The following is a 13,319-nucleotide window of genomic DNA, read 5'->3' as shown; positions in this document are numbered from 1 at the left end:
TCAGTCTAACAGGCTGAGGGCAGCTCCTGCAGCCCTGCACTGAGCGCCAGCCCATCTCGACTCTGGCTGGGGTGGGGAAAGGCACTACGAGCAGACAGAAATGCCCATCATGGACACAGGCTATGCTACGACAGTCAGTCAAGCTTTGTTACTCCTGGATTCGAAATATTGACCCATTGCTATTGCTAAGTCACTTCAGTTGTGTCCGACTCTGTGCAACCCCAGAGACGGCAGCCTGCCAGGCTCCCCCATCCCTGGGATTCTCCAGGCAAGAACACTGGAAGGGGTTGCCATTTCCTTCTCCAATGCATGAAAGCGAAAGGTGAAAGTGAAGTCGCTCAGTCATGTACAACTTAGCGACACCATGGACTGCAGCCTACCAGGCTCCTCCATCCATGGGATTTTCCAGGCAAGAGTACTGGAGTAGGGTGCCACTGCCTTCTCCAATACTGACCCATATAGGTATTCAAAATGTATAATGGAGATAAATTGCCAAAGAAAAAGAGATGCTCAACCTCTCTCGTAACATGAGAAAGGAAAACTGAAACTATACCATGGTAACATGGTGTATCGATCAGACTGGTGGGAAAAAACACACAAGTTTAATATATTCTGATGATAAACCTGTGGGGAAATGGGTCCTCTCATATATTGTTGGTGAAATCATAAATGGCCTATCAAGGACAATTTAGAAATTATTCATTGTTCATTACAATCATGCATAATCAGAAACTATTCATTATAATCACAAATTCATATACCTTTGATCCAGCACTTCTATTTGTAGGAATTTTTCCTAAAGATACACTCAAAGATGTGCAAAATGATATGAACCTCCATGGAGGCTCCAATGAATTAAGCATTTATTTACTATAACTTAACGTTTTCTGCAATCTAATGCCTATCACTGCTGCTGCTGCTAAGTCACTCCAGTCGTGTCCGACTCTGTGTGACCCCGTAGACGGCAGCCCACCAGGCTCCCCCATCCCTGGGATTCTCCAGGGGGCAGATTAAATAAGTGATGGTATATGCATACCGTAGGATACAATGCAGTACCATGTTCTATGTACCGATAAGGAAAGATCACCAAGAGACTCTCGTTTTTAACAGAAGTTTTACATGTAAATGTTAAGACATACTAGAGACTGGTAAACTGATTCCCCTCATATCGTTTCGTATGATATATACCTCATATCACTCTAACTCAACAATTTTACCTGTCTTTTTCCTCTCTCATCTACCTTTTCTTATCTTTCCTCTTCCTTTTCTGCTTAAGTACTCTAAAGGAAACCCACTACATTATGTGCTTCCACCCCAACATACTTCAGTGTGCATTCCTAGAGATTATGAGTATTGGATTTGTATAATACCATTATCATGCCTGAACAAAATCAATAATTTCTTGGTATCTAGGATATACTCTTAAGTTAAAAATATAAAATAAGATGCACTAGAATGTATATAGTATACGACCATTTATTTAAAAAAAAAAAGGAACCATCTGAATATGCATTTTTATGTCCTTGAAAAACACATAAAATACCCGTGGAAGGATACGTAAGAAACTAAAAATGGTGGTTTGGGGAAAAGGGAAATGGGTGATATGGGTCACAGGTGAAACAAAGACCTTCCACTGTGGGCCCTTTGATTGAATTAATTTTTGAATTATGTGAATATATAACCTATTCTGAAAATGAAAATATTACAAATGGTGTTCTTCTCTATATTCAATGAGAATAGTTGGATTCAATTTCAATGGATTTTTCTAACACTCTTTCAATGAGTTTTTCCAAAACCTTGTAACAGATGAAGAAAGCCTAATCAGAGTTATAAAACCTATACACAGATAAAGTACCTATCTATACTGGCATAATGTAACTGGCTTGCTTAATTTATGTACATTAATCATCTGGCAGATTATCTTATCTAGAAAGAAACATAAACCAGAAATCTTAACCTAGAGTCCAATTCTATCTAAGATAATGCATTTTATAAATTAAAAAAAAACCTGTAGTTTATCAAATTCTGGGTATTAAAAATAAGAATTAAACCAATACAGTCAGAATTCAGTCTCACAAGGCTGCACTATGGTATAACTTGTTAAAATTCAAACAGTATACTATTTATTGGTAGAACTTCTAAACAGACAATTGCCACTAATTCTGGTCCAGAGATCATTTCTTACAAAAGCCTCCCTTTCTCTTGGTTCTTCAGCAAATTGATGCTGCATAAATTCAGAGCAGTGTTTCATAAAGCTTCCAACTATAGGAGAGGGTTACCCGCCTGAGCTCTAGTTCTTTTGCCTTTACTCATTATATTTGTTAAATGGTATGGTGCTACTAACAATGTTGAACATTCAGTAAATATCACTGGTTATTTAAAAAATACATAAACACTAAAACTTAAATGCCACCTTCTTAATTTTCCTAGTCATAATGTACAGGGTAGATCTGAAAGAGGTAGAGACCAAGGAAGGGAGACCAATTAAAAGGCCAATTAAAAAAAAAAAAACTCAAGAGTACAGTAGGACTCTTCATTAAAATTATTCACTCAAAAATATTTACCAAGTGCTTACTTTGCTAAGTCAAAATGTATTCAGTTACTTGATATATGTGATCTAAAGAAATCTTTTATTCTCCTTGATATACACTGATTCAAAATAGTGAAATTAAGATTTAAAGAACTCTACTTAAAATTAACTTTATATTAAATAGTTTACTATCATTTCTATATTTCACATTTCTCACTGGTCCCTTGTTTTACATTTGAAAGACTAGTGACTAGTCTTTGGTATGGGATTAGATAGACTGGGGGAGAATTAACTTTATATTGTTCATAATAAAATGATGAGTAATGTTCCTTGAAGATACTGTTCTTATACTTACTGATTCTTAAATTTTTCAGCTGTACGTATGAATTCTGCTTTCCTAGTTCGATTAACTTTCTGCTTCCAGTTTTGAAGCTGAAAAGGACGAATTCCACCTGAAGTACCAAGACAGCCATCATTCTGAAGAGAAAACAAAAACAAATTTATCCTCAATAATAAAAATGGTGGGAGATGCATGTGGAATTTTTTTCAGAGTGTGTGCTGTCCTTAGTTGCTCAGTGGTGTCCAACTCTGCGACCCCATGGACTGTAGCCCACCAGGCTCCCCTGCTCACGAGGATTCTCCAGGCAAGAATTCTGCAGTGGGCTGCCATGCCTCCTCCAGGGCATCTTCCCAACAGAGGGATTGAACCCAGGGCTCCTATATTGCAGGTGGATTCTTTACTGTCTGAGCCACCAGGGAAGCCCTTTTTTTCAGAGATAAAACATCAATAATGGAGTTTCTCAGGGGATAATTTTGGGGCCAATCTTATTTAATTTTTAAAAATACAGCTTGTGGAAGAAGGAATATGTGTTTTAAAATGCTAAATTAGTGAGAAATGTAAAGTCTTCAGGGAGTTTTAGAAAAATCTCTTTCATTCATTCATTCATTTACCAATATGCATTGAACACTTATGATGGGACAGGTGCTGGCCTAGACACTAGGGAAACAAAGATGGTCCATGGTAACATGTGTGTGCTGCATGCTAAGTTGCTTCAGTTGTGTCTAACTCTTTGTGACCCTAGGGACCACAGCCTGCCACGCTCCTCTGTGCATGGGATTCTCCAGGTAAGACTACTGGAGTGGGTTGCCATGCCCTTCTCCAGGGGATCTTCTGAACCCAGAAGACTGAGGAATCGAGCCCACGTTTCTTATGTCTCCTGCATTGGTAGGCGAGTTCTTTACCACTAGTGCCACTGGAGAAGCCCCCATGATAATAGGGCCTCTGCCTTAAAATCTAGAGAGGAAAACAGACTTAAGAAAAGAGTAAATAAGTGATACATTAAAAAAAAAAAAAAACCAACACTGTAAGGACTATTAAGGAAATAAAGAGTGCTGAGATGAAGATAAAGGGGACAAGGGGTTGTTTTTTTGTTTTTTCTTTTCAGTTAGAATGGCCACAGAGGTCTATTTGAGGGGATGATGTTTAACGAAGAACGGAGCCAGCCAGGCCAAAAGCTGCAAGGAAAGGTGTGCCAGGCAGAGGGACCAGGGTGTCCAAAAGCCCTCCAGCAGGAGAAAAGCTTGGCTGGTTCAAGCAGAGCAAAAGCAATTGTGATATAAGATGAGTGAAGTGCAGAGCTTTGTAGGAGCTGAGGTACAGAGTCAGGCAAGTGGCATATCACACCAGCATGTTAAGTCACTACAGGAGTCTGAATTTTACTGAAAGGTTTAGGGTAGGAGAATGCCATGATACATTTAATTTTTAAAGGAAATCTTTCTATTTTTTAAAGAACAAATTCAGGGAGGTGGAGGAAGAGGCGAGGCAAGGCTGGAAGCAGGAGAATCAATGAGACAGGTGAAACAGCAACAAAGACTAGGAATGATGGCATCCAGGTCTACCAGGGTGATGGTGGAGACCAAAAGTAAAGAGCCTAGATGTATCTTGGAGGCATAACCAAGAGGAACTGCTGACAGCCTGAGAGATTAAAAAAAAAATAATGAACCAAGCCGTCAAATTTCAAGGAACGAGCAAACAAGAATAAAGTAATGATTTTAGGTTACTACTTCTAAAATTGAGATTTACTTCACATACCATAGAATGTGCACATAAAGTTTACAATTCAGTGTTTTTTACTATACTCACAAAGTCATGCAATCATCAACACTATCTGCTGCTGCTGCTGCTGCTAAGTCGCATCAGTCGTGTCTGACTCTGTGCAACCCCATAGACGGCAGCCCACCAGGCTCCTCTGTCCCTGGGATTCTCCAGGCAAGAACACTGGAGTGGGGTGCCATTGCCTTCTCCGCAACACTACCTAGTACCCGAATATTTCCATTATACCCAAAAGAAAGCTCGCACTCATTAAGCAGTCACTTCCCATACCCTTTTCCCGCCCAATTCCTGGCAATCACTAATCTACGTTCTGATTCTATGGATTTGCCTATTCTGAACAATTAACATAAACAGGATCATACAATATACAACCTTCTGTGTCTGGCTTCTTTCACTGAGTATAATATTTTAAAGATTCATTCACGTTGTACCATGAATCTGTACTTCATTCCTTTTCACGCTTAAGTAATAGTCCACATGACTAACATATTTTGTTTATCTACTCATTAGCTGACGGACAATTGGGTTACTTTCACTATTTGGTCACCATGAGCAACGTTACTAAGAACATTTATGTACAAGTTTTAGTATGAATTCAATTTTCTTGGGTATTTCTAGCAGTGGAATTTCTGAATCACAGTTACTTCTTTACTTTTCCATTTGTGTTATTTTTTTATTGTTACAGTGGAAGCATTCCTATAAGTCTTTTATCAGATAAATGACCTGCAAATATTTTCCCCAATTCAGAGTTCTTTTCACTTTCCTGATAATATCCTTTGAAGCACAGAAGTTTTGAACTTTTGAAGAGCTATTCAACAGTTTTCCACAGTGGCTGCATCATTATATAATTTTACATTGCCATCAGCATGCTACAGGAGTTCCAGTTTCTTCACATCCTCACCAACATTTGTTATTGTCTGTCTCTTTTACTATAATCATCCTACTGGATGTGAAGTAGTATCTCACAGTGGTTTTGATTAGTCCATAATGATTAATGATGCTGAGCATCTTTTCATGTACTTATTGGCTATTTCATTGAAGGAATACCTACTTATATATTTTCCAATTTTAAAAACTGGGGTGTCTTTTTGAGTTTTAATAATTTATATTTTTAGATATGTCCTTACCAAAATATGATTTGCAAATGTTTCTCTCCCATTCAGTAGGTCATCTTTTCATTTTGCTGATATTCCCTTTACTGTGCAGAATCTTTTCAGTTTGATGTAGCCTCCTTCATTTTTAGATAATTATTTTGTTGGACACAGAATTCTTGGTCAACAGTCCTTTTCTTTTAGCATTTTGACTATGTCTGTTATCCCATGGGGCTTCCCAGGAGGGGCTAGTGGTAAAGAATCCACCTGCCAATGCAGGAGACATAGACATGCACTCGCTTCCTGGGTCTGGAAGATCCCCTGGAAGAGGGCACAGCAACCCACTCCAGTATTCCTGCCTGGAGAATCCCATGGACAAAGGAGCCTGGTAGGCTACAGTCCATAGCGTTGCAAAAAGTTGGGCACAACTGAAACAATTTAGCATGCATGCATATTATCCCATACTTTTGAAGTCCAAGGTTTCTGTTGAGAAATCTGTTAATCTTATTGAGAATGCCTAATATGTATTGAACTGATTTCTCTGTTGGTACTTTCAGAATTTTCTTTTTGTCTCTTTTTTACAGTTTGATTATGACATGTCTAGGTATGGATCTTGAAGTTCACTAAATTCCAGTAATGTGTAGATCAATACTACAGCCATCATTTCTTCAAAATTTCTTTCCCCACTTTTCCCTCTCTCCCGGGACTCTGATTAGCTGTGACATCTGATGGTGTCTCACAGGTCTTTAACACTCTGTTTACTTTTCTTCATTCTTTCTTTCTTTAGATTCCTCATTCTGGATAATCTAAATTGACCTACCTTCTTCTGCCAGCCCAAACATAGTGTTGAGTCTCTCTAGTGAATTTTTCATTTGCATTTTTGTACTTTTTAGCTCCAAATTTTCTATTCCATTCTTTTGCTATAACTTCTCTCTTTATCAGTTTGGTTCAGTTCAGTCACTCAGTCGTGTATGGCTCTTTGCCATCTCATGGACTGCAGCAAGCCAGGCTTCCCTGTCCATCACCAACTCCCAGAGTTTACTCAAACTCATGTCCATTGAGTTGGTAATGTCATCTAACCATCTCATCCTCTGTTGTCCCCTTCTCCTCCTGCCTTCAATCTTTCCCAGTATCAGAGCTTTTCAAATGAGTCAGTTCTTTGTATCAGGTAGCCAAAGTATTGGAGTTTCTGCTTCAGTATCAGTCCTTCTAATGAATATTCAGGACTGATTTCCTTTGGGATGGGCTGGCTGTATCTCCTTGCTGTCCAAGGGACTCTTAAGAGTCTTCTTCAACACTACAGTTCAAAAGCATCAATTCTTCGGTGCTCAGCTTTCTCTATAGTCCAACTCTCACATCCATACATGACTACTAGAAGAACAATAGCTTTGACTAGATGACCTTTGTTGGCAAAGTAATGTCTCTACTTTTCAATATGCTGTCTAGGTTGGTCATAGCTTTTCTTCCAAGGAGCAAGCGTCTTTTAATTTCATGGCTGCAGTCACCATCTGCAGTGATTTTGGAACCCCCAAAAATAAAAGTCTCTCACTGTTACCCCATCTATTTGCCGTGAAGTGCTGGGACCAGATGCCATAATCTTCATTTTCTGAATGCTGAATTTTAAGCCAGCTTTTCACTCTTCTCTTTCACTTTCTTTAAGAGGCTCTCTGGTTCTTCATTTTCTGTCATAAGGGTGGTGTCATCTGCATATATGAGGTTATTGATATTTCTCCCAGCAATCTTGATTCCAGCTTGTGCTTCTTCCAGCCCAGCATTTCTCATAATGTACTCTGCATATAAGTTAAATAAGCAGGGTGACAATATACAGCCTTGATGTACTCCTTTCCCGATTTGGAACCAGTCTGTTGTTCCATGTCCAGTTCTAATTGTTGCTTCCTGAACTACATACAAATTTTTCAGGAGGCAGGTCAGGAGTCTGGTATTCTCATCTCTTTGAGAATTTTCCACAGTGTGCTGTGATTCACACAGTCAAAGACTTTGGCATAGTCAATAAAGCAGAAATAGATGTTTTTCTGGAACTCTCTTGCTTTTTTGATGATCCAGTGGATGTTGGCAATTTGATCTCTGGTTCCTCTGCCTTTTCTAAAACCAGCTTGAACACCTGGAAGTTCATGGTTTACATATTGTTGAAGCCTGGCTTAGAGAATTTTGAGCATTACTTTGCTAGTGTGTGAGATGAGTACAATTGTGCAGTAGCTTGAGCATTCTTTGGCATTGCCTTTCTTTGGGATTGGATTGAAGGCTCACCTTTTCCAGTCTCTTTTTTTAGATATTTTCTATTTGGTGAGATACCATTCTCATACTTTCATTTCTTTAGATCTGGTTTTCTTTAGCTTTTTGAACATGTTTAAATCAATAATTTAAAATCTTTGTCTATTATCTCCAACATTTGGTCATCTTAAGGGACAGTTTCTTTTTACTATTCTTTTTTTTTAAAATTCTTCTGTGTGTGGACCATATTTTCTTATTTCTTTGCATATCTCATAATTCATCAGCAACCCAACACTTTAAATAATATATAATGTGGCAACACTAAAAATGAGATTTTTTTTTTCCCCTCTTTCCAAGGTCTGCTGTTGTTGCTGGTTTTTTTTCAGTCATTTTTCTGAACTAATTCAGTAAAGTCTGGATTCTTTGTTTGTGGGGCACTGAAATCTCTGCTTTGTTAGCTTAGTTGTCAGTGAATGATTGGTTGGTCAAAGATTTTCTTAGATGTCTTGAACCTATAAGTCCCCACACTTTGCTGAGGGGGTCTGTGTGCAAGCTGGAACATGGCATCAGTACTGGGGCAAGCAGTTTACAACTCCACTTTAGCCTTCATTTCCTGTTGCACAGTTTCAAGGTCAGCCAAAGATGAGAGCTCAGGCCTTCTTAGGCTTTCTCTGGTTGCATTCATTTCCTATCACTACTACAACAAACTTACCAAAAAAATCAGTTCACCACAAACTTAAGAGACTTAAACAACACAAAGCTATTCTTTTACTGTTTTTGAGGTCAAGTCTAAAATTAAGGTGTTGAAAAGACTGCATTCTTTTTGGAGACCCAGAGAATTTACTCCCTTACCTTTTTTCAGCTTTTAGTGGCCACCTTCATTCCTTGGCTCATGGCCGCTTCCTCATATCACATCGCCCTCTTGCTTTCACTATTACATCTCCTCTTGGTTCTAATCCTCCTCCTTCCCTCTTACAAGGACTCTTATGAATACATTGGAAAGTAAAGTGAAGCTGCTCAGTCATGTCCGACTCTTTGCGACCTCATGAACTGTAGCCTACCAGGCTCCTCTGTCCATGGGATTTTCCAGGCAATAGTACTGGAGTGGATTCCCATTTCCTTCTCCATGAATACATTGGCCCACCCAGATAACCCCGCATAAACTCCCTGCCTCAAGAGTCTCAAATTAATCATATTTGCAAAATTCCTTTTATCACATGAGGTCACATGTTCTCAGGTGCTGGGGGTTAGGATGTGACTATCCTTGAGGTAACATAGTGATACAGTGAGGACGCACACTGACTTACAATCCACTGTGTCTGAGGCAGATGGAAATGACTGACTGACATGGAGTAGAGAAGAGACGGACTGTCCAAGGAGCTGTCTGGGACAGGCTTGCTTGTAAAAATATATTAATAACAAAGGATTCCCCCTGCCCTATTTGTGGTTATTGTGTATTATTTGTGTTTGTTGTATTAACAACATTAAGGGAAATGTCAAAAGAAGACCAAAAAAAGGTGCATGTGGGGGGCAGGGGCGGAATTCTTCACTCTGCCACACCTGGATATATACACAGCCCTATTCATTTGTGTGATCTTCTAGAGGAAATCCATTTTGAGTAATTATGTAAAGTCAGAAAAGTAATGTGGTTATTACTGAAGGACCACTCCAGTCAGCCGAATGCCATTACATACAAGTCATCACAGAGAGGGCACTAGAGACAAAGAGAGGACACAGCCCTACTCTGGAGCAAAACCGCGACATACACTCGTGTGATGCAGCCAGAGATACTTCAAAAAAGTCAAAATTAAACGTGCTAAAAAGATCAAGAGGGAGTTGGCATCTAAGAGGAGAATCAAGAAATTTGTAGTCTTTGGTCTTGAAAAGCAATGGCTGAGAGGAATTATGAACAAATAATATACAAACATTAAAATACATAGATAGGGTACATTATTACTTTTCCTAATGATGAATGAGAAGATTTCATATGCTCTGGAGGCTATAAAATAAAATAAAAAATAAAATAGTTCTAAAACTTCAAAGATAATTGTTCCAAAATAATTTAAGGGAACTGTTATAGACTGAATTACCACTCCCCTAATTCACATGTGGAGGCCCTAGATTTGGAGGTGGTGCCTTTAAGGAAGTAATTAAAGTTAAATAAGCTCATAAGGATAGGGTCCTAATCCATCAGGACTGGTGTCCTTTTAAGAAGAGGAACACCAGAGAACTCTCTCTCTGCATGTACACAAAGGGCCATGTGAGGACACAGCAAGACGGCAACTGTTTACAAGCCAAAAACCAACCCCGACAGCTCCCTCATCTTGCACAAGATCTCGGCTGGATCTTTGCAGCCTCCCAGAGTGTAAAAAAATATATATATATATTTCTGTAATCTAAATCACTCAGTCTGTGGTATTTTGTCATGGAAGCCCGGGCAGGCTAATCTAGGAATCTTAGTATTTTGGCAGATACCTCTAATATCATGAGGCTGTCACAAGGAAAATGATCTCTTCTCAGAAACACGTTAGCTGTTTCACTGTCAGGGTCATAGATTCACAAATTCCTATGACAAGTATTCAAGTCCAGGGCTGGGCTACAGAATCTGAGTCTATAATGTGCATGTGTTTGTATATATATATATATATATGTGTGTGTGTGTGTGTGTGTGTGTGTGTGTGAGATATGTTGGGGGGGTACAAAGAAGGATAACACATAAACTCCTCAAAAGTCACAATCTGCTAGAGATTCTAATTCTTTTTTAAAACCCAACACCCTTGAGAAATTCTACTTCGCTACTACCACAATAGCTAACCATGAGGCTCTGCCTTCTCTGAATTGGTGAGAGCATATAAAATTGGGTGTCTCAACCTCAGCCCTACTGATATTTTGAACCAGGGGACTTTTTGTTGTGGGGGACTGTCCCTCAGCCTGTGCCGGCTAGATGCCAGTAGCACACACAGCCTTCTCCACAGTCCACCTGCAGTTGTGACAACCCAAACTGTCTCCAGACACTGCTAAATGTGAGGGGCTGAAGGGACAGTTGAAACAGCTCCATAGGTGATTCTGATCCAACACTGAGGAAGGCAAACCTCTGAGAACCACTGTAGTGGGCAGGAGTGTGCATCAGTAACAATATTAAGCAACTTGTGAGAAACGCAAACCAGGATGAAGTGGAATTTCTGGAAATACGTAAAGATATTGTATCTCCTTAGAGGAAGAAAATGATGGAAGCTGTCCTCAGCTCATAACAGCCTTCCTCCAGGTTTGGCCTAATCCACAAACATTTAGGGAGTGTCTACTACGTTTCTGGACTAAAGCAGCACAGTTTTTGGTATTGGGGATGTAACAGTGAACAAAATTTCCAAAAGTTTCTTCCCTCATAGAGGGCAGGGTTTACATTCCTAGATGGAGAGGAGAAAAACAACACACAAAAAATGAATATAAAATATGCAGTATATTATAGGGTAATAAGTGTTATGCTGCTGCTGCTAAGTCACTCCAGTCAGATATAGAAAAAACCTAACAAGAGAACGGTGTGCTAGGTAAGGGGATTCAGTTTGGGGAGGTCAAAGAAAGAACCACTGAGCTGATTGCATCTGAACAAAGATATCTGAAGGTGGAGATGGTGCTGGCCATGAGACCAGGAAGGAAGAGCATTCCAAGCAGAGGGCACAGCAATTGCAAAGCTCCTGAGGCAGGAGTGTGCTCCCCCTGTCTGAAGGACCACAGGAAGCCAGTATGACTGCAGCAGACCCAGAGCAGGGGACTGGAGATGAGGTGACAGGGAGATCTTGGGGGCAGCTCAGAGGCCCTGTAGAGTCTAAGGTGTGGAACATGGTGAAAACGTCTGCTTTCACTCTGAGGGATCTGGGCAGACCAGTGTCATTCCTGAACGGTCTGGTTGTTGTGAATACGTCAGGAAGGCAAGAGTGGATGAATAGAAACCAACTAAGAAAGTGTTTCTGCTAAGGGAGAAATGATGGCGTGGACATGGGTAGTAGTGCTTGAAGTGGGATTCTTGACTTATTCTGAAGGTAGGGCAGACAGGAATTGCCTGTGCTTTGGGTGTGGGCTGTGAGAGAATGCGGAGGAGTCGAGATCTTTGACAAGAGCTGCTGGCTCCAACGATTCTCTTCCGGGAATCTCCTAATCCTTACTGCAGAGAAAGGGGTCCCAAGGAGATCTCTGGAAACACATCTGCCTCGGAGACCATCCCAGTTTGATTCCTCCTTGTGTTCCCAGCGCTGACACAATAATAGAGCAGCCATCAGTCACTGGGCAGACTCTCTCTCCAACCAAGCACTGTACCAGGGGCTTCCCAGACAAGGTGCAGGGTTCAGGAAGGTGCGTATGATCAGATCCAACGCTTAGAGAAGAAACGGAGTCACGAGAGGTTGTGTTCCTATCACAGAGGCAGAGCCAGGGTTTCCACCCAGACTTTCTTCCACTCCCAAACCACCAGGGAGGGGGCTCCGTAACAGCAGTTAAAAATGCACGAGCGAACAAAGCACAAGGCTGGCAAGCGCCAGGCCCCGAGCGAAGGAAGGCTAACGGCCGCGGCTCCCGCCTCCCGGCCGCGCTGCAGAGGACACCTGTTCAGCCGGGGACCCGTCCCGCGCCTCCGGCGCCCGCAGCCCGCTCAGGCCCACCTCTGCCTCCTCCATTTATTTACCTGTTGCGGCACCGCGGCTCCCACGCTGGTTCCCGGGGCCGCGCCCGCCCCCGCCACAGCCCCGGCGACGGCGGTGGCCGCCGCCGCCACCACAACCGTCGTCAGGGCGGCCATCTTTCCACGCCGCGCCGCGCGCTCCAGCGGCGGCCACCCGGGTCTGGAGTGGCGGGCTTCGGTCGTGCGGAGATCCGGGCTCTGCCGGGGCGGCGGGGCTCCTCCACAGGGATGCAGAGCGCGACGGAGATGCGGGGCGGAGCCGGGCCGAGGGGCGAGGCGGGGCGGGTTCGGAACCAGGGCGGGGCCGGGGCGGGGCCGGAGCGCAGGGCGGGGCCGGAGCGCGGGGCGGGGCCGGAGCGCGGGGCGGGCCCGGAGGGCGGGACGGAGGCTGGGGCGGGGCGGGGCCGGAGCGCGGGGCAGGGGCGGGGCCGGAGAGCGGGGCGGGGCCGGAGCGCGGGACGTAGGCTGGGGCGGGACGGGGCCGGAGCGCGGGGCGGGGCGGGGCCGGAACCGGGGCTGGGCGGGGACTGGGGCGGGGGCGGGGGCCGGGGCGGGGCGCGGTCGGAACCGGGGCGGGGCGCGGGGGCCGGCGGCCGGGGGCCGGGGGGCGGGGGCCTGGGGCGGGGGGTGGGGACCGGGTCACTAGGTGGGCTGTGTCGTGCTGTGTGGCGCAGTAGTATT

General features: G+C 42.8%; 1 protein-coding gene across 2 annotated transcripts in view; it reads right to left on the bottom strand.

Moving 5' to 3' along the window:
- The window catches only part of CCDC112 (coiled-coil domain containing 112), a 31,198-nt gene extending 18,276 nt beyond the window's left edge, over positions 1-12,922 (bottom strand). For both annotated transcript variants that reach the window (XM_018053729.1, XM_018053730.1), the window contains exons 1-2: positions 12,642-12,922; positions 2,886-3,007 (exon numbers count right to left, since the gene is read on the bottom strand). In XM_018053729.1, the coding sequence (XP_017909218.1) occupies positions 2,886-3,007; positions 12,642-12,755 (236 nt within the window). In that variant the 5' untranslated portion in view covers positions 12,756-12,922. The remainder of the gene's footprint in view (positions 1-2,885; positions 3,008-12,641) is intronic.

Source organism: Capra hircus, chromosome 10 (genome assembly GCF_001704415.2).
Source record: "Capra hircus breed San Clemente chromosome 10, ASM170441v1, whole genome shotgun sequence".
Taxonomy (NCBI): domain Eukaryota; kingdom Metazoa; phylum Chordata; class Mammalia; order Artiodactyla; family Bovidae; genus Capra; species Capra hircus.
This window is presented reverse-complemented; position numbering and strand designations above follow the sequence as displayed.